Source organism: Corythoichthys intestinalis, chromosome 20, assembly GCF_030265065.1.
Source record: "Corythoichthys intestinalis isolate RoL2023-P3 chromosome 20, ASM3026506v1, whole genome shotgun sequence".
NCBI lineage: Eukaryota > Metazoa > Chordata > Actinopteri > Syngnathiformes > Syngnathidae > Corythoichthys > Corythoichthys intestinalis.
In genome coordinates this window covers 5402692-5421525 of record NC_080414.1, presented here as the reverse complement: position 1 = coordinate 5421525, position 18834 = coordinate 5402692, and the positions used below count along the sequence as shown (strand labels likewise).

The following is an 18834-nucleotide window of genomic DNA, read 5'->3' as shown; positions in this document are numbered from 1 at the left end:
TTATGTCATATTCACTGTTGCCACTAGAGGGCAGTATATCCACCCAAATCAATAAAACTAAATGCGAACACTTTTAAAACAAACCATTACAACGCCACATTAATTAAAAGCAAAATTAATTAAAATATTTTTTTCTAATTGAATTACTCGAGTTAATCGATTAATCGTTGCAGCACTACTCCGATGTACCTTATAGTGCGGAAAACACAGTACTTCTCAGAAGTTTGTACAGAGGAGGTTTCCAAATATGTATTTTACATTACATCAATTTTAAATTTACACTTTTTATAAAACAATACAGTAGTATAATAATGATTTATTTTTTTTTATTTTTTTTAATGCGTCATTTAGTGATGCAATGATTAATCGATTAACTTGAGTATTCGATTAGAAAAAAATATTCAAATTAAATTTTGTTGCTTCGTGTATTCGTTAAATTAAAGTGGCGCTGTAATGGTTTATTTTGAAATGTTTGCATTTAGTTTAATTGATTAGGTTGGATACACTGCCCTCTGGTCTGCCTCTTTTCACATGGCTGAATCCAACTGCTCCCTGTTAAGGCCAACGTGAGCTAAATTTTTGTTTGAGCTAATGTTTTTTTAATGTATTCATAATTTAGTTTATTGGTATATTTAACCGTTTTTTTGTGGGAATATGTGTCCGAACCATTTGTTAAGAGCATTGTGAAAAAAACTTTAGCATTTTATAGCATCTAAGCTAGCAGATGTTTTCTATATAAGTTAGCCAATTGTTCTTTTGTTGTAAATAGATCCTCATATACCGCTTAAGGCTCAGCTCAGGTATTTTAAATTTTCATGTTCCTTATCTGATTACTCGATTATTCGATTTAACTAGTCCATCAATTAATCGACTACTAAAATATTCGATAGCTGCAGCCCTAGCGTCATTATTACCCCATTTGTAAATGGTGTTCTTTTCAGGAATATTGGCCTGAATGCTTTTGCATATTTTGATAACGTCACGCATTCCTGTGATGAAACACCTATTTAGGACCTGTTATAACTTGTGGCTTGTTTACGAAGTAAAGCTTATTCTTGCTATTTTTTTTTCACAATTACAAGGGTGCCACCATGTCGGCATGTGTGTGAGCTGATTGTTGTTCTTGTTTGTAGGGCTGCAGCTATCAGTTACTTTAGTAGTCGATTATCAACTAGTTAGTTTGAATATTTAAGTAATCGGATTAGTAAAATTTGTATGGACTGCAGAATAAATTTTAAAAGATGTAAAGCAAAGGCTTCCTAAGATTGAACCTTCAAAAGAGCATTAAAAGCAAATACAAAATAAAATTCCTGAGTGTTTCTTCAAACTATGCCGTTTTTCACTTTCATTTAAAATATATAAAAATACCTGAGCTTAAATATTGTAGCTTTAAGTACGAGAACAATTGGCTAACTTGCATTGCAAAAGTCCATTCGCTTAAATGCTATAAAATGCTAACGTTTTTTTTTTTTTTTTTTTTTTTTTTTAAACAATGCTCTTAACAAATCTTTCAAACACATATTTCTACAAAAAAACCCTACACAACATTACGAATGCATAAATAAACATAAGCTCAGGCAAAAACTTACCTTATGGTGGTCTTCACAGGGAGCAGCTGGAGACAGCCATGTTAAATAAGTTATGTCAAAACAATAAAACTTAACGCCAACACTCTAAAAACAACCCATTAGAAAGCCACTCTAATTAAACGAACGGTTGAAGCAGCAAAACTTGATTCGAAGCTTTTTGCTAATTGAATCGAGTTAATCGATTAGAAAAAATTCAAATTAAATTTTGCTGCTTCGAGTATTCGTTTAATTAAAGTGTCGTTGCAATGGTTTGTTCTTGAAAGTGTTTGCATTTAGGTTTTTTGATTTGGGTGGATACACTGCCCTCTAGTCTTCCTCATTTTACATGGCCAAATCCAGCTGCTCCCTGTTAAGACCAACATAACCTAGGTTTTTGTTTGAGCTAATGTTTTTTAATGCATTCGTAATTTAGTTTAAAGGTATATTTAGCCAATTTTTGTGGGAATATGTGTCAGAAGTATTTGTTGACAGCATTGTTAAAAAAATAAAAAATAAAATAAAGTTAGTATTTTATAGCATTTAAGCTAGTGGACTTTTGTTATGTAAGTTAGCCAATTGTTATTTTGTTGTACATATGTAGATCATTTATTTATTTATTTTTTTAATACCGTTTGAGGCCCAGCTCAGGTATTTAAATTTTTTTCATGTTAATCCGATTACTCGATTCTTCGGACTAACTAGTTCATTGATTAATCGACTACTAAAATAATGGATAGCTGCAGCCCTAGTGTTATCAAGCGTAATGAAATTTTTAGGTAAGAAATAAGATTTTTGAAGTTTTTGAGTGAAAACAGTAAAAAAATAAAATAAAATCTAGTCACTTCTGTTGGCTGTTTTCAACAATGTACATAAAAAATAAAGACATTGATTGACTGAAAATGGTTCAGTATTAGATGAAATATTTATAATTGCTCCTTACCTTAAAAAAATGTTTTATTTGCTCAATTAATTGATAGAATTTTCAGCCCTAGTTTGATGTGCGGGCCTGTGTGTGTCAGTAAGTGCGAAATAGTGTCATTTCATGTCCTGCAATTCCAAAATACTTGAAATGGTCCTACATGTTTTTCAATTAAGTTGCTACAATTTTCACAATGGCCCAAAACACATCAGACAGACAAAATCAAATGATTCCTTGCCCTCCTGATTTCCCCTTTCCCCGTTTTATCTTACACACTGTATAAAATGATAGAACCTGAGTGAGACACAGAGAATGAAAACATAATTTCTCTCTTTTAATCTATCACTAGTCCCCATGGAATCATCTCTTGGATATGTCAGATTAGACCTGATTATAGCGCGTGCACATACACATGCACTCACTCGCACACACACACACGTTTGATTTCATTCCTCACGCTTTCACTGTCTCTCCCACTGGCTTTGTTTGGCCTCGGATTGTTACAGATTAATCTAATTGCTTTGTAGCTTTGTTGTGGGACAGGGAGAGAGTAGAAAGCAAGGCAGAACTATGCGGAAGGTGGATGGAGGTGAAGGTCGACATAGTCCTTTAAAGCTATCTTGTAATGTCAGCTCATTTAGCCGCAAGCTACTCGAGACCAGCTGATACCTGATCACCTAGAAAGATTTATCGTTTGTTATATTTTATTTTGTTTTTAATAGGGGAGGGAACCTCTGGGTACCTCACAATACGATGCGAATTTCCGATACAAGGCTCACGATTTATCGAATCATGGGTCAGGAAATCATTTTACGATATTCTTAGGGCTGTCAAACGATTAAAATTTTTAATTGAGGTAATCACAGCTTAAAAATGAATTAATTGTAATTAATCGCAATTCTAACTATTTCTAAAATATGCCATATTTTTCTGTAAATTATTGTTGGAATGGAAAGATAAGACAAGACGGACATGAACATTCAACATACTGTACATAAGTACTGTATTTGTTGATTATAACAATAAATCCACAAGATGGCATTAACATTATTAGCATTCTTTCTGTTAAAGGGATCCACAGATAGAAAGACCTGTAGTTCTTAAAAGATAAATTAGAGTACAAGTTATAGTAATTTTATATTAAGAAAAAGAACGTCTCCTGCTCCGCCCAAATGCATGATGGGAAGTTGGGCAACCATGACTGTCAGTGGTGGCTGCAAATTGTATACAATATGTTCTGTGTTGTGTTCAATTAAGCGTTCCCGTGTTTTTTGTGGCATTTATGGGTCACTACCTATTGATTTTGGGTTACAGAACAGGAAGTGACCTGGGAATATCGCCAAATGAATAGGCAGTGACCCAAACACAGTAGGATGCGACTTGTAAATGCCCCAAAAATCGGGAAGACTGGCTGCGAATGCTCTAGTCTGGTTCCAGTCTAAATGGATTGAGCATCTAGCGTCGTCAATGGCAGCCATTGAGATAACAGAGACACTATTCTAGTGGAAGATTTTTTTTTTTTTTTTTTTTTACAGTGACACCTTTTTAAAACGATATATCGTTTCTTGGCAGGAGCATATCGATAACCTTTTGGGATGCAAAGTATCTCGATTTATCACCTTCTTGATATTTTGGCGCACTAGTGCTGCAGTGAGTAATCGATCAACTCGAGTAATTTGGTTAGGGAAAAAAAGCTTCAAATCAAATTTTGCTGATTGGAGTATTTAATTGAAGTGGCGATATAGTGTTTGCATTTTGTTTTATTGCTTCGGGTGGATATACTGCCCTTTAGTGGCAACAGTGAATATGACATAGGTCATTTAACATGGCTGAATCCAGCCGCTCCCTGTTAAGACCATCATAAGCTAATAGGTTTTTTGTTTTTTAATTTAGTTTTTTTAGCCGTTTTTTTGTTGTTGTTGTTGGAACATGTGTTTGAACGATTTGTTAAGAGTATTGTAAAAGAAAAAAAAGTTTGCATTTTATAGCCTTTAAGCTAGCTGACTTTTGCTATGCAAGTTAGCCAGTTTTTCTTTTGTCGTACTCAGATCCTCATTTATTTTTTTTAATACCGTTTGAGGCTAAGATCAGGTATTTTAATATATTTTTAAATGTTAAATGTTCGCATTTTATGCTCATTTCAAAAGTGCAGTCTTAGCAAGCCTTTGTTTAACATCTGAAACGCATTAAATGTTCTTAATCCGATTACTCGATTATTCGAACTAACTAGTTGATCGATGAATGACTACGAAAATAATCGATAACTGCAGCCCTATGGCACACCTCTTGTTTTTAATCAATCTATCAACACACTGTATATCAAAGTATATTATTACTTCCACTCATCCATTCAAATCCCTTATTTTCAATGGTGTTTACTGGTCTTTTGTAACACGGTTTTATTTCTTGGAGTGGGAGGTGTATGGAGTGTGCGTTCATATATGAGACTACTTCACTTGGTTAAATAGAGATTGATTCGTGCACGTGACATTGTTTGCAGTGCATGTTTCTGACCAGATTATACAGTGCAAAAGCAACATCCACAGTTCCTAACTTTTTATGTGCTTCCTCACAACAAAGATGTCTATTCAGCCTCACTGTGACTCCGTTCATGAATGACAACTCCTTTTTTATATCTTGATTTGGGTCCATTCAAGAACATGATTGGTTCAGTGCAGAGCAACTAGCATTAAAATCGGTTGCCCTTAATAGAAACAGCGTCTATAGTCTCTTTTTGTCTTGCCTGTATGTTGCTAGCATTAAAGAAAATAAGAGTTAGGAACTCTCTTTGTTCCTAATTTGCTTTCTTTGTCCACATACTGTAGACTCAAATTTATGCCTCAATGGACTTAATGGGCTAAAATGTTTGTGGTGACTTCACCTGAATAATAAAGAACATGGTGAGACGAAGGTAGCGCGTTACTGAAAGCTTTTCTTAATCTAATCCAGTTCTCTAAAGTCAAGATGCAGTAATTTGAGGTGAAAGCTTTAAATGTTCTTGGAAACAAACTTTGCGCACTGCCTGTGAAAAACCCTTTCACGCATTACTCAATGTTCCTCTTTAAAAGGCCTTCAATAGAAACTGCTTATTTGGAGTAATTTAATTTGTGGTTTTCGAATAGATGTCGATGACTTTTTTCTGATTATTTACTTACCTCTGTGTCTTGATTTCTTCTTTTCTGTCCAACTCAGGTCCCTGCTAGGCTGGATGAGATGAGATCCCTATGTAGCGGACGCCATGGCAACTTGTGACTCCCCCCCTATGGTCTCTTCACGGCAGCAGGAACATGGTGGCCAGAGGCACATTGCCGCTGAGGACAACTCCGTTGTGGCCATGGAGACCGGTGTCGCCAACAGCAACAATGCCAATAACAACCAAACAGCACCTGTAGCCAGAGAGATGGAGAATGGCCTTGGAGAGGCCACTGTTAGCCCACTGCGGTCGACAGCTACCCTCACCTCTGTCAGTGCAACCATCGACTCTGTTACAGAGCAGAGTCGGAGAGAAAGCTTTACAACCGGTAACAAAGGGAGTGTTACTGGGACTTTACCAGGAGTTGGAGGTGGAGCAGCTTTGGGTTCAGACTGTTCTGCCCCTGCCACGTCACCTGTGGCACCGGCAAAGGAGATCCCTTGCAACGAATGTTCCGGCTCCTTCTCCAGTTTACAAAAATATATGGAGCACCACTGCCCCAACGCCCGACTGCCTACCACCGGATGTCATGAAGACATTGATGATATCGACGGTATGGTAGGAGAGGAGAGCGAAGATGATGGGGAGTGTGTGGGAGGTGCGGCTGACGGAGGGGAAATAAATCGCGAGATGGAAGAGGAGAGCGATGTAGAGAACTTGTGCGGCGAGATCATCTACCAGCCGGATGGCTCTGCCTTCATCATGGAGGACTCCAAAGAGCAGCGTGGCAACAAGGAAGGGCTCCCTGGGGCTCTCCATTTCAGGGGACTGCTATCCTCCCAGACCTTCCCCAACGCCCAGTCGACCACTGGCCAAAGTGGTGGGGGCCAAGGGGGGGAACGGTTGGAGCAGCCTGCTGCACCCATGTCCTTCTATCCCCAGATCATTAACTCCTTCCACATCGCATCATCTTTGGGAAGTAAATCGTCAGCGGCCGACCCCCTCTCTATATCCAATACCTCAAATGGAGGGCGGGCTGGAGCTAGTCCTGTGTTGCACAGTTTTCGTGTTTATGACCTCCGCCACAAGAATGACAAAGACTATCTGACGGGGGACGGTACAGCCAAAAACTCCTGTGTGTCCAAAGATGTCCCCAACAATGTGGACTTATCCAAATTTGAGGGCTGCGTGGCCGATGGGCGGCGAAAGCCAGTGCTCATGTGTTTCTTGTGCAAGCTCTCATTTGGCTATAGCCGGTCCTTCGTGACACATGCTGTCCATGACCACCGTATGACCCTGAATGAGCAGGAGCAAAAGCTGCTGAGCAACAAGCGTGTTTCTGCTATCATACAGGGCATCGGCAAGGACAAAGAACCTCTTATAAGCTTTCTGGAACCAAAAAAAACCCCTGTATCTGTGCTATCCCACTTTCCTACACCTGCCAACTTCCTAGGGCCGGACACTGGGCTCCGCGGCTTGTGGAACGCTTTCCACAGTAGTGGGGAGAATGTCGAGTCCCTTCAGGCAGGTTTTGCTTTTTTGAAGGGCAGTGCCAGCAGCTCCTCCAATGACCAAAATCCTAGATCCCAAACCATGCCAAAGGCCGAGACCAACCCAAACCTCGGAGGTCCCCATAGAACCTCCAGTGGAAGCTCCGCTGCTGCTCCCACTGGTGGCAACCAAGATAGTCGGAACTCTGACCTTGATAGTAAGGGCCACATGGGGGACACGTGCACTTTGCAACCCAATGGGCCGGACCTGAGCCACTACCCCCCTATAAAGCGGGAGCCCGGTGTCGTGGGAGAACAAAGTCCGGAGACGTTTGAGGACAGTTACTCCAATGGTGGCGGAGAGGAAATTGAGGCAGAGGATGAAGAGGAGCAGGCAATGAACGTAGTTATGAAAGGCCAGCGGGCCAACAGCACCAGTAGCAAAGATTTCCCTCTCTTAAACCAAAGTATTTCCCCTCTTTCCAACAGTGTGCTAATGTTTAACAGTGACAGCAAAGTTCCTGCATCCACCGCCTCTTCCTCCCTGCCTATGTGTGAAAAGCTGGAAATGGAAAAGAACCGCTTGTCCATCGCACTGGCTGCTGCCAGAGAGCGCGAGAGCAGTAATGACTCGAACTTTGAAGCTCTGATGGGACGGGATGGGTCGTCACCATCCTCCCATCCCCTTGAATTTTTATCGATGCGGAGGGAGGACGACAGTCCTGGAACTCCTCATCCAAATACTGGAAATCCCAGTACCCCTGGTACTCCAGGAACACCTGGTACCCCAGGTCCAGGTGAAGGTTCGCCAGGAAGTGGTGTGGAGTGCCCGAAGTGCGACACAGTCTTGGGATCTTCTCGTTCTCTTGGGGGACACATGACTATGATGCATTCGCGGAACTCCTGCAAGACGCTGAAGTGTCCTAAGTGTAACTGGCACTACAAGTACCAGCAGACACTGGACGCTCATATGAAGGAGAAACATCCAGAGTCTGGAGGATCGTGTGTTTACTGCCGTACAGGACAGCCTCACCCTCGTTTAGCCAGAGGGGAAAGCTATACCTGTGGATACAAGCCGTTCCGCTGTGAGGTCTGTTCAATTTTACATCACTGTCTGAGCATAATTGCAGGGGTGAATCCTTTAGGCCGTTTTAAACTAGCGACAGCCTAGCGCGAAGGGTTGGGAATTGAGCGGCGGTAGTTATTTTGGATGGAGCAGAAAGTCTTGAGTGAATTTTTGCCGAGTTGCGAGGCCCAAAATAGAGACTTGTTGTATTTTTACGGCATCACCGCGCTGACGTCAACAATGCATCCAGTAGCAGAGAGGCAGGCGTACTTATATCTGTACTATCAGGCTGTTTCGGAAGACAGTTATGCACAAATCACGGCTGGCGAAACCTTGATAAATACACTTTTTAAAAGGTTTTGCAAGATCTGGGACACTTGATGACTCTCATACCTTTCTTGCTAAGCTAAATGCTAAATTGTACCACAATGTGCGTTTGTATGGAAATATAGTTAACGAACGACAAAAATAACTATTCACCTTCTCAACGAAACTAGTAAAACTCTTCTTTTACACCGCTACTATAATGCCCCTTACTCCTTGAAATAGGCAAAGTCACTGTTTTCTTGTGCAACAATGACTAATAAACACATTGATGCTTGCTAAAGGTACCGGACCCCAGGACTTTCACATGTGCATTCACCGAACCCTTCGGAATTTCATAATAAAGCCATTTTCAAGAACGAATTCAAAACCTAGCTAGCTAAACTACCGTATTGGCCCGAATATAAGATGGCCCCGATTATAAGACGACCCCCTCTTTTTCAAGACTCAAGTTTGAAAAAGGACTTTTTGAACACCAAATTATTTTTATACAGAAAATAATTACAGTACATCTGAAACAAATGAATATAACAATATATTTGAGAGAAAAAGCATGTTATTTTGCCTCATTCAAATTTTAATATCTGAGCATTTAAATATGTAAACTAAAGTACAATCACATTCCTAAATGAATGGCTTCTGGTTTTTGAAATGTAAATAAACCAATCTATTGTGATAAAACAACAAAATTGCAATTACTGCCTTAACCATCAAAGTGAAGTATAACTAACTGTAGTCTTGAAACAAATCTGAATAAGGAAAAACATTGCAATAAAATAATGCAAACTGGTTAAACGTGAGAGTAGCTGAGATCTGTCATGACAGAACATTGCTTCAATGATATCTGGCGCCATCTAGCATCGTGAATGGGTGTAATAGCTAGACCGCGAATAGAAGACGACCTCCACTTTTTCAAGCAAAGAAACACCGTCTTATATTCGGGCCAATACGGTAATTAAATTCCTATTCAAATTTCTTCCAGATATCTAAATTACTACAAATAGTTTTGCCTTTTGCTGTTGATTTTCATGTTGGTCAATGAATCTAAAGTCATTTCATTTCACGCTGTTTCTGTTTTTGTTTTCATTCATGGCATAAAATTAATTTTTTTAAATTTATCTACGCAGTTCACACTGCTTGTAGGTCTGTTACGTCCTCATGCCAAGTGTCAGTCAACCTTCCACTGAGCAAACAAATTTCTCCACCCATTAGATAATGGGCTAGCATTTGAAAAAATGCAATAAAGCCTCAAAATTGAGGGCAAACCAGTCCAAAATCTGGTCTAGAACACCAATTTGCCTAAATTTAGTCAGCGTACAAAATATGGCTCTGTGTTTCTTAACCTTCACCGAATTCCTGAGGCTTACCCCTGGTTAAGAACCACTGGACTATATTAATTTTTCTTGCTGCTTTTCACTTTCTGACAACATCTACGCCAGGCTATGTGGCTCCAACCATTTGCGCTTGCCGTGGACCACTCTTCACACTGGGCTGACGCTAGTGTGAAAAGGCCTTTGTACACCGCATTTACTGAACTTTGTGTCACTTTTAATAACAGATACTAGGTATATATCTAACAACAAATCTTGAATTTCAGGTATGCAACTATTCAACTACCACCAAAGGCAACCTTAGCATCCATATGCAGTCAGACAAGCATCTGAACAATGTCCAAACACTCCAGAACGGTGGAAGTGAGGCACAGTACAACCACAACCACAGCCATACCAACCCAGTAGCTAGTACAGGCCTTGGTGGTGGCTGTGGGGCACCCTCGCCATCAAAGCCCAAACAGAAGCCGACGTGGCGATGTGAGGTAATCCAAAATAAACTCTTACTAGACCGGCATTGTAATGCAGTCATAGCAACATGCTAATTCGCAACACAATTGAAGATTCATCCTATTGTCTTATTGTTTTCCTCCACAAAACATACATGACCTTGATTAATTTAAATATAACTATTTCCTTGTACAGGTGTGCGACTATGAGACCAATGTGGCCCGAAACCTGCGAATTCATATGACTAGCGAGAAACACATGCACAACATGATGCTGCTGCAGCAGAACATGAAGCAAATCCAGCACAGTCTTCATCTAGGGCTGGCACCTGCTGAGGCGGAGCTTTACCAGTATTATCTGGCTCAAAATATTGGCTTGGCAGGTGTCAAACTGGAGAACCCCATCAGCGGCGGCCCAGACACCCAGATGATGATCAACCCCTTTCAGCTCGATGCTGCAACAGCAAGTGCTCTTGGATCCGGTCTCGGTAAGTGACACATTAATTATGAAAATGTTTGAGAGCTAACGACGAGACGGTGGCCGTTCCACTTTTTAAATGCCAACTGACGAGTGAATACTTTAATAGGGAAATAACCTCAATAAGATTATCAATCCATCATTCCAACCATCCATCTTTATTCCACAAAAATAGCAATACTTCGATAATACGGAGGACCGGGAGTGCAACAATTAACTAAATAAATAAATACGCAATTAAATAAATGATTAAATGTGTCATTAAAATGCTTCTCTTTAGATTTTTTTTTTTTTTTCCAATTTTTATTACTAATTTCTTTATTATTTACAAATAAATTCCTCGTGAATTTATTCATTTCCATTTTCTATTTCTTAATTCTTTATTTTAAAAAAAAAAAAGAGTCATGAATAAATAAATAAACGTTGAAATAAATAAATATATATTTAAATAAATAAATAAAAATGGAAATAAATGTTGAAATAATTAAATAAAAAACAAAATAAAAAATATTTCTTTATTTAAAAAAAAAATCATGAAAAAATAAATAAACGTTCAAATAAATAAATAAATAGATATTTAAATAAATAAATAAAAATGGAAATAAATGTTGGAATAATTAAACGAAAAACGAAATCAAGTAATAACATTTTAAATAAATAAATATACATTGGAATATATACATAAATGTTGAAATAAATAACTAAAAATGGAAATAAATGTTGAAATAATGAAATTTAAAATATGAAATGAATGAATAGAAATTGAAATAAAAAAAAAAATTGAAATAAATAAATATTGGAATACATACATAAATGTTAAAATAATTAAATAAAAAATGAATTAATAAAAATTGAAATAAATAAATACATATATTTTGGAATATAGACATAAATGTTGAAATACATAAATAAAAATGGAAATAAATGTTGAAATAATTGAATAAAAAAATTAATGAATAAAAACTGAAATAAATACTGGAATATATACATAAATGTTGAAATAAATGTCGAAATAATTAAATAAAACATTCAATGAATAAATATAAATTTAAGTAGATAAATATAAATTCAAATAAGTAGATAAATATATATTGGAATAAATACATAAATGTTGAAATAAATGAAAATGGAAATCAATATTGAAATAATTAAATCAAAAATGAAATAACTAAATAAAAATTAAAATAAATAAATATGAATTGAAATAAATACATTGATATATATTGGAATAAATCCATAAATATCGAAATAAATGAATAGAAATGGAAACCAAAATTTAAATAAATAAAAAAATGAAATGAATAAATATAAATTGAAATAAACAAATATATTGGAATTAATTCATAAATATTGAAGGAAATAAAAACAATGGAAATGTTGAAATAATTAAGTAAAAACTGAAACAAATGAAGATATATTGAAAGACATAGACATAAATTGAAATAAATAAATAAAAATTTTAAAAAATATTGATATAGAAGCATTTTAAAGACACATTTCGTATTTTTTTTTTTATTGTGTATCTATTCATTTAATTTTTGCACTCCTGGTCCTCCGTAAGAAAATGACTAGTCTCAAGTTTGCTTCTCATTCTGTTTTTCATCGAGTCATTCACTTTTCAAAATGTGTCCTTTTCAGTTATAATCTGTGTATTTCTGTATATTTCTTTCATTCCTTTCCATTTTTTATCTCGACCATGCATTTTTCTCCTGTTAGCTGCGCTGCTCTAGCTCATTTTTTCCCCATCTCCTTATTTCTTCTCTCCTATCGTCTCTCTGTCAGTCTTCTTTCTTTGAGCCCTCACTGATTAAAAAGATGATTGTGAGACGACACACGAGAATGATTTTTAATCTTTGGTTTGTAATTTTCTTAAATCAGCATAATCCTCACCACCATACTCTCCACACCCTCAGAAAGAACTCGCACACACAAACACACGTATGCTGGCACACAGCAGGAAGTGGATTCCCGTAGGAGTGAGGGAGATTTAACAATGACCCTGCAGTGTTACACACACTCCCTCCGCTAGTGTTGAGGTCACAGCCCAGCCAGAAGATGTACTCACAGTGATTTACACTGATAACACCCCGCTCCCTATAGTGAGCGCAGCTGTACATAGGTTTAGATGGTGATAGCTTGATTGTTTTATATTCAAATATTAAGTACTGTCAGTAGGAATGAGCACTGTTATGTGCCATTCACCAAATGAATAATAGCTTTCACTAAAATCTGTGACTGGCGGACAAAATTCTATGCCACATTAATATACCGTTGAGCAATTATGATAGTTTTTTTTTCTCTTCGCAGTTTAATGCAGTTTAAAGCTGCTGGTACGGAATGGGGACTTGAGTATTTTATTTACTTGTATATTGTTTATTTAGTATTTATTTACTGTTATTGTTACTAATTTCCACTTCTATTTAAATTGTTACGCTTTTAAATCTTTTTTTACTTAATTGTAAGTTGATCTATAATACTTTAATATTAAAAAGGACACCATGTTATGCAGATGTGTACTTATAGTAATACTTTTATAGACAAATAATTCTACTTACAGTGGCGACAGAGAGTTGGCGTTTATGTCTTCCTGGGGGTGACGTAACAGAAAATAATTGAGAAGCACTGCACTAGAAGGCAGTTATAGTATCTACCCAAATCAATAAAAGAAAATGCAACACTTTCGAAATAAATTATAACAAAGTCACTCTAATTAAACGTAGCCTCGAAAGCAGCAAAATTTGATTCAAAGCTTTTTTTCTAGTCGAATTATTTCTAGTCGGGTGGGGGGGTCCCGGTGCCGGGGCTGGCGTCGGAGGGTCGGTTGCCAAAGGGCTTACACTCACAAGGGATTCACACGATTACTGGGTTCTAGATAGCAGAGCTGATTTATGTACACTCTACCCCTCCCAGTCACTTAGTTTATAGACTTCCCCACCCCCTTCCCCTTCTTTCCCTGGTCAACAGGCCCCCCACATGGTGTCAACCGGAAATACATCTAGCTGACGATAGCACCAACATATTAATAGTTAGTAGAGGCGTGCGAAATTTCCGCTTATTAGATTAGTCGCGATTCGGCCGTGGAAGATTCGAGAACGATTCACAAACTTTCAAATTCCGATTATTGAATTATACCAGGTAAAGCGGAAGTAAAACACAGTCGGCGTGATCTTTGGGACGCAATGTGGAACGGACCGAGAGTAAATATCATGTTCAACTCATGCCGCTAGATTAAAAAAAAAACAATCATACCTGACAGCCGCTACAAACAACGCCCGGTTGCTAGTTGCTACAAACAAACGGCTACAGTAGATATTAGAGGTGTGCAAAATTTCCGATTCTTAGATTATTCGCGATTCGGCCGTGGAAGATTCGAGAACGATTCACAAACATCCAAATTCCGATTATTGAAATATGCAAAGTAAAGCGGAAGTACACAACACTCAGCGCGCCGCGCGGTCTTTGGGACGGAAAGGAGCGAGAGTAGCTAAACATCATGCCTCCCATTACCCGGCCCCTCGGGTAATGCCAATGCTCAACCCACGGCTCTAGCTCAACTCATGCAACGAGATAAAAAAACACAACAACATACCTGACTGCTGCCGAAAAGCTGCTACAAGTACATCCATATAGTGTTACGGTGGATATCATTTATATAGGACTAGATGCAATATAGATTTGGTAGTGTTAGCAGCATATTTACAAAAAGCTAGATGCGGGCGTTATAAACGGCCGCCATCTTAAAGCAGTACACTTCCCTGCAAGGCTGTTGTAGCGAACCTTCCAAGCAAACCTAATTAACTTTTTATCTAAAATACTCCTAAATCGGTAAAATATTGACTTGAATCTATCTTTAAAATAGTTTTAAAACTTTCACATGTCGAAAGTAGGCAAAAGGGAAATTATGGAATAACGGGAGCAATTTTAACAAATTTAACGGTTGATTCACAGCATTAAATTAATTGAATGTAGTTTAAAGCTGCTGATACAGAATGGGGACTGGAGTTTTTTATTTAATGTTGTTTTTATTTGTTTACTGCTATATGTTAACTTGATACTGAAATAGTAGTGTGGTTTAGCCTGAGAGTATTTTTGAACAATTTTGGAACTAATGTACAAAACATTAAAAAATAAAAAAAAAGGAGAAAAAAAAAAAGGAGGGGGGTGCATCAATAATCGTTTTATAATCGAATCGGAGCCTCTGAATCGTAATCGTAATCGAATCGTTAGGTGCCCAGAGATTCCCAGCTCTAGTAGATATCATATATATGTAGAACTAGATGCAAAATGACAGACGACGGCGGTGTTAGAACATGTATTATTGAACAGAGATGCGAAATGACGGACTTGCCGGCGTTAGTAAACAACCGCCATTTTAAAGCAGTAGACTTCTCTAGAAGGCTTTGTTGTAGCAAACCTAATTAACTTTTTATATAAAATACTCCTAACTCGGCAAAATCTTGTCTCTAATCTATCTTTAAATGATGAAACAGTTTTAAAACTTTGACATGTCAAAAGTAGACAGAAGGGAAATTATGGAATAACGGGAGCAATTTTAACAACTGTAACGGTTGATTCACAACAATAAATTAATTGAATGTAGTTTAAAGCTGCTGATACAGAATGGGGACCGGAGTATTGTATTTACTGTTATTTTTGTATATTTGTTTACTGTTATATGTTAACTTGATACTGAAATAGTAGTTTGGTTTAGCCTGAGAGGATTTTTGAACAATTTTGGAACTAATGTACAAAACATTAAAAAAAAAAAAAAAAATCTAATCGGAGCCTCTGAATCGTAATCAAATCGTTAGGTGCCCAAAGATTCCCAGCTCTAATAGTTAGTGTAGGTGTTCAATGTATTTCTTGTTGTTGTTTGTGATTCTTTTCTTTCTTTTCTTGTGTTTCTTTGCTTCTGTTCCCCAATAACCCCTTCCTGTTCGCTGTTTTGTCATAATAAACGATATATGTTGAATGGTCACAATGGGAGTAAGTCATACTCTCAAGGTGAAACATTAAAACTGTTCAGACTAGGGCTGCAGCTATCGAATATTTTAGTAATCGAGTAATCGACTGAAAATTCTATCGATTAATCGAGTAATCGGATAAAACAAATTTTTTATAGGTAAAGAGCAATTATAAATATACATTAGAAAACAAGACTTTTCATCTAATATTGAACCATTTTCAGTCAATCAATGTCTTTATTTTCGATGTACATTGTTGAAAACAGCCAACAATTGCATCTCAGATGTGACTAGAATAAAAAAAAAAACAACACATTCACTGCTTTCACTCAAAAAACTTTTAGATCTTATAAAAAATATATTCTTACCTAAAAATGCCATTATGCTTGATAACACACATCACCTAAAAGTTAGGTATTTTTCCAACGTGTTTCAGTTAAATTTCCATTTGTGTCGAGCTAATTTTAAATTCTAGTTAAGCTTTAAGTTAGTCTAAACTGTAAGTCCTGATAGGATTTTGAGTTTTTGCAGTGTTCAAAATAGATGTATTGTAACATATCAAGTTAGAATATGGCGGGGATATTTGCATGCGTTCCTGAATGCACCGCGTGACGTGCGGGGGTCAAGGAGGTGCGGGAGAGCGAGCGACGTGCCTTCCTGGTGTGGTTCTGGCGGGTGCTTGCGTGTCGGCTTTGGCATACAGCAGTCGTGTGTTGGTTGTTCCACAAGTTCCCAAAAAAATAAATAATTGCAACCTAATGAAGCGGGTGACTCTTTGTCAACGTTACAGTATGATACCTGCTGTATTGGAGCACATTAGGGACCAGTGCTACTTGGTGTTTTATCCAGCAATGATGGCTGAGCTAAAATTAACAGTTAGCATTATTAAGTTTTTATTTTACACCCTCATCACTCCACAGCGCTATGTTTTCACAGATTAAATAAAGCCTGTATGTAAGACACGTTAGCAACGCATCGACAGTGGTCATAATGTATAGAAGCCTAGCTCTCCGCAGGGCTAACTTTACATGAGCGAGTGCTTTAAGATGGCGGCTGTTTATTAAAGCCGTTGACTCTCTCATTTCGCATCTAGTTCATCATACAAGTGATACCTACGAGACACATCAGACGCTACAACTACAAGATCCTCATCATCACCTTCAAAATACTCCATCCCCTGACCCCTCCCTACCTTTGCGATCTTCTCCGTCTGAACAATCCAACCCATTCACTTCGCTTTACCACTATTCTTCTCCGTCCCCCGTGTCCGCCTCTCCACCTTTGGTTCCAGAGCTTTTAGTCATTGCGCCCCCCAGCTCTGGAACTCCCTACCCCCTGATCTTTGCAGCATATCTACCCTATCACTTTTCAAATCTAGACTGAAAACACACCTGTTCACTCTTTCTTACCCACCATAACCCCTAGCTCTGTTATGTTTTTACTTCTTTTTATTGCGCTTTTAATTTTTTATCCTTTTAATACCTTTTTATCGTACTGTGATTCCATGTCTCTTGTGAAGCGTCTTTGTGTGTTTTGAAAAGGGCTCTAGAAATAAAATGTATTATTATTATTATTATTATTATTACTTGCTGCTACCACAGTAGCATCATGCAGCCTAGTTTTTAGCAACGTTGACGTAGTTTGTAGCGGCTGTTTGCTGCAGTAAGGTTTAAAATTTTCTTTTTTTTTTTTTTAAATTTATTGCTTCTTCCTTTATACACGTGACATCAGTGCGTTGTCCCGCATTAAAAGTAGCCCGGGCAAAACATGATGCTTAGAGCTGGAAAAATTAAACGATTCCTCGAGGTGAATAATATTACACGGATCAGTTTTTAAACTCGAGTTGCTCGAGTATTCGTTTCAGCTCTAGTTCAGACCAACCGGACACTTAGACTTCCATTCTCCGTGTCAAACAGCTGAACAGGACAGGTTTAATTAACAACAACAACAACAAAAAAGAATTACTTGAGTTGAACGATTAATCGTTGCAGCACTACTTTCTACTAACGGCCCTAAAATTCCAGGTTAGGGCCTATTGGGGGGGGGGGGGGGGGGAAGCTAGTTTAGATTCCTTTCCAGGTCTGGGTGAGCAATTTAAAGAGAAAATGTCCATTCTTTTCACATCTTCGCGTGTGCGTCCTTAGATGAGAGAAAAACCCGGCGGTTTAAAAGCGTCGTCCCGGCTCTGCTGAGAGAAGTAATTAAAGCTACCTGATGAGCGAGTTAGCAAGTTGAAAAGGATGATTGTAATTGATCCTGATTCAATCCTATTAGGGCTTTTTTATAGATGAGACTTTGTAAGCAGCCCTAGTTGTCTGTGAAGCTCTATTTTATCAAATCCTATTGTGTAAAAGAGGCCCGCATGGAGGACTCGGTTCACCGTCCCTTTGTTTTTCTCGATTCTTCCACCGTATTTATTCCCATGTTGTTTTTGTATTTTTGTTGTTCTATACTAATCTCCGGAATTCAGCTGAATCTTATTTTTGATATCACCTTATCATTCATTTGCTTTGCAGTCAACAGTGACCTATCATCGGAATTGCGTCTCGCCGGCGGTCAGCTGATGGCCGACGACCTCTCGCTGGTGTCCTCAGGTGGAATGGGGGGCATGTCCTCAGTGGACCCTTCCCTCTCCTCCCTGTCGCCGCCTATTAGTGACCCCTCGCTGCGCCTCTACCAGTGTGCCGTGTGCAACTGCTACTCTACAGACAGCCTGGAGGCTCTTAATGCCCACGTTAACACGGAGCGCTCGCTGCCCGAGGAGGAGTGGCGCTGCGTGGTCGGCGACGTCTACCAGTGCAAGCTGTGCAGCTACAACACGCAGCTCAAGGCCAACTTTCAGCTGCACTGCAAGACGGACAAGCACATGCAGAAGCACCAGCTGGTGGCCCACATCAAGGAGGGAGGCAAGGCCAACCAGTGGAGATTAAAGTGTGTGGCCATTGGCAACCCCGTGCACCTCAAGTGCAATGCTTGTGACTACTACAGCAACAGCGTGGATAAATTGAGGCTACACACCACCAACCAGAGGCATGAGGCTGCCATACGACTTTACAAGGTAAAACCGCTCTTATCTAATCGCAGTGTTTGTCCGCGTTATATCGTACATCAG

The 18834-nt window shown here is 38.3% G+C and overlaps 1 protein-coding gene across 8 annotated transcripts in view; it reads left to right on the top strand.

Moving 5' to 3' along the window:
- zfhx4 (zinc finger homeobox 4) overlaps positions 1 to 18834 on the top strand; it is a 459048-nt gene that overhangs the window by 302793 nt on the left and 137421 nt on the right. For all 8 annotated transcript variants that reach the window (XM_057824359.1, XM_057824357.1, XM_057824356.1 and 5 more), the window contains 4 exons: positions 5680 to 8200; positions 10098 to 10316; positions 10477 to 10768; positions 18239 to 18780. In XM_057824359.1, coding sequence (XP_057680342.1) covers positions 5726 to 8200; positions 10098 to 10316; positions 10477 to 10768; positions 18239 to 18780 — 3528 coding nt within the window. In that variant the 5' untranslated portion in view covers positions 5680 to 5725. The remainder of the gene's footprint in view (positions 1 to 5679; positions 8201 to 10097; positions 10317 to 10476; positions 10769 to 18238; positions 18781 to 18834) is intronic.